At 55.0% G+C, this 2,413-nt stretch overlaps 1 protein-coding gene across 1 annotated transcript in view; it reads left to right on the plus strand.

The window, feature by feature from the left end:
• The first annotated feature begins 1,023 nt into the window (after nucleotides 1-1,023).
• The window catches only part of TARBP1 (tRNA guanosine 2 -O-methyltransferase TARBP1), a 46,110-nt gene continuing 44,720 nt past the window's right edge, over nucleotides 1,024-2,413 (plus strand). Inside the window, 1 exon segment of the mRNA XM_027770858.1 lies at nucleotides 1,024-2,409. Coding sequence (XP_027626659.1) covers nucleotides 2,169-2,409 — 241 coding nt within the window. The 5' untranslated portion in view covers nucleotides 1,024-2,168.

A 2,413-nucleotide genomic window follows, 5' to 3' on the forward strand; every position in this document is an offset into this window, starting at 1 on the left:
AGAAACGAGAGGGACCAGGGACGGCGTAACTACCCGCCACTGGGCTCCCTTGGGGAGCCACTGGACCCAGCAGCTTCAAACGCACGCCGGCTGCACGTGCAGGTGAGCCCAAATTCCTGAGAAGGGATGGTGGCGTGGCCATCCTCCCCAAGGGGTGATTTCTTGCCTTCTGTCTCTCTGGTGAGCGCATGTGCCCTATACCAAAAATGTCTCTAAGACAAAGAAATGAGAGGGTCTAACCCAAGGCATTAGTGAGGGTTGGAGAGGACTGGCCGCTGAGTGTCAGAAAGCTGCATGGACAGATCTGAGGAGTGATCATATGGGGGTGTCAAGGGAGAGTGGGAGGCCTATCGGCAACTTGGGGATGACGGCCATCTCCCAACAGGGACGGGTACATGGCTGGGGAGTGACGGAGACGGGAAGAGGGGCAAGGGTGTGGGGGCAAGGGGGTGGAACCGAAGAACCACAAAGTAGGTATATTTCCACTTTACAGGAACAGTTTTCCAAAGAGATCGTACCATTTACATACCCACCAGTAGTGCACGAGTTCCAAGTGTTCACACCCTTCATCCTTGACATTCGGTGGTTTTTTTTTTAAAGAATTTTTTAAATGTAATTTTATTGATTTACTTATTTTTAATTTGACCAGAGAGTGACAGAGTGAGAGAGAGAGAAAGGGAAAGTGAGAAAGGAAGCCACCAGATCCGGGACTCAAACTATGGTCGGCTGTGTGGGAGTCCAGCACCCTTAACCACCCCATCACCTGCTGGCCCCCACATTCAGTGTTTTTGATCTCTTAAATTGTAGCCATTCTTGGGACCAGCAGTTGGCATAATGGCTACGTTGTTGGACTCTCATATAGACGACTGTGGTTTGAGTCCCCAACCCAGCAGCTTAAACTCACACTGGGCACGTGTGCGTGCCCAAGATCCTGAGAGGAGAGTGGGAGGGATTGCAGCATGTCCATCCCCCCTGGAGTGTGATCCCTCGCTTCCTTTCTGTCTCCCTTTCTGGAGAGCCCATGTACCCTATAGCAAAAACCTCTCCAAAAATAAAAAAATAACATAAATAAATGTTAGCCATTCTCTGAGTGTGGAGCAATATCTCCTTGTGGGTCTAATTTGCATTTCTCTGACTGCTGATGTTGAACACCTTTCAAGTGCTTATCATCTGCATAACCTTTAAGTGCACAACTTTTGCCCTTATGTTTGACAGACAGGTGTTGCAGGAAATGGTATTTACTGCCAGTTTATGGAAGGCAACTGGTACTTCCCACGTTCTAAATGGGCGTAAAGTAGAACTATGAATGCAGTCTGTCAATGGAAAACTGAATACTCTGAACTATGGGAAACGTCTTGCACACACAATGCCAGGTAACTTTAAATATCTTTACATAAAATACATTTACATACATTTTAATTTCCATCCAGCCATTACGAGCCTGATGTGTGGAGCTCTTGGAAGTGGGGCTGTGTCTTCCCCACTGAGCAAAGACCTTCGTGGTTAGAGGCCAAAGAGAACCCACAGCCTCAACTGTTTGTCTGGGATTGAGCCAAGAACCCAACCAGCTTCACAGGCTGGGGTGAGGTTTTGTTCCCACCTAGCAGCTGGTGTCAGAAACTCCGATGCTCTGCCCGGCCATTTCTGAAGTGTGCACGTGGCGCCTGCACCCCCGGGGAAGTTCTGCAGTTCAGGGGCCTGGGCACTAGCGGTGAGGGCCGTAGCTGCCCTGCGCCAGCGGGCCTGCACGCAGTCGCAGCTCCCGCCCTGGCTGTGCCTCTTACTCCGGGGCTTGTTACTACCTTTAACGTGAGGGTCCAGAATGCACTTCAGACCCAGTGTCTCCAGCACGGTGCTAGCGTGCACCTTTTGAAAACGCACCCCCAGGGGACTGCGGTATACCCCTTCCCTGCGAACTTTGGGGGCACACGCTCGCCTGACCGGCTCAGGGCCCTGGGTGTGCCAATCTCCAGTCGGGGACCAATGGCGGTGGTGCAGGCACTGCATGAACGTTTCCCTAGGGGCTCAGCTCACTTAAGAAACGGAAGAGCCTGAGAGTCCCAGACAGACAAGCAGGCGGAGGGCCCAGGGCGCGCACGCGCCCGCTGTCCGGACACGCGCACGCAATCGCGTCCCCGAGGGCCCGACGGCGGCGCGCGCGGGGGCAAATGGAAGGAGTGCTCGCGGAGTTGCTGCTCTCCCAGAGCCGGGACCCTCAGGCTCTGCTCCGGGCCCTGTGCCGCGGGGAGGCATCCGCGGAGCGCGTGGAGACACTGCGCTTTCTCCTGCAGCGGCTGGAGGAAGACGAGGCGCGCGGCGGGGCCCAGGGTGGGGGCGCGCTCCCAGAGGCGGCGCGCGAGGTCGCCATGGGGTACCTGGTGCCGCTGCTGCGCGGGTGCCCCGACCCTGGCCC

This window comes from Tupaia chinensis, unplaced genomic scaffold (assembly GCF_000334495.1).
Source record: "Tupaia chinensis unplaced genomic scaffold, TupChi_1.0 Scaffold000161_1, whole genome shotgun sequence".
In the NCBI taxonomy this organism is placed as follows: Eukaryota; Metazoa; Chordata; class Mammalia; order Scandentia; family Tupaiidae; genus Tupaia; species Tupaia belangeri.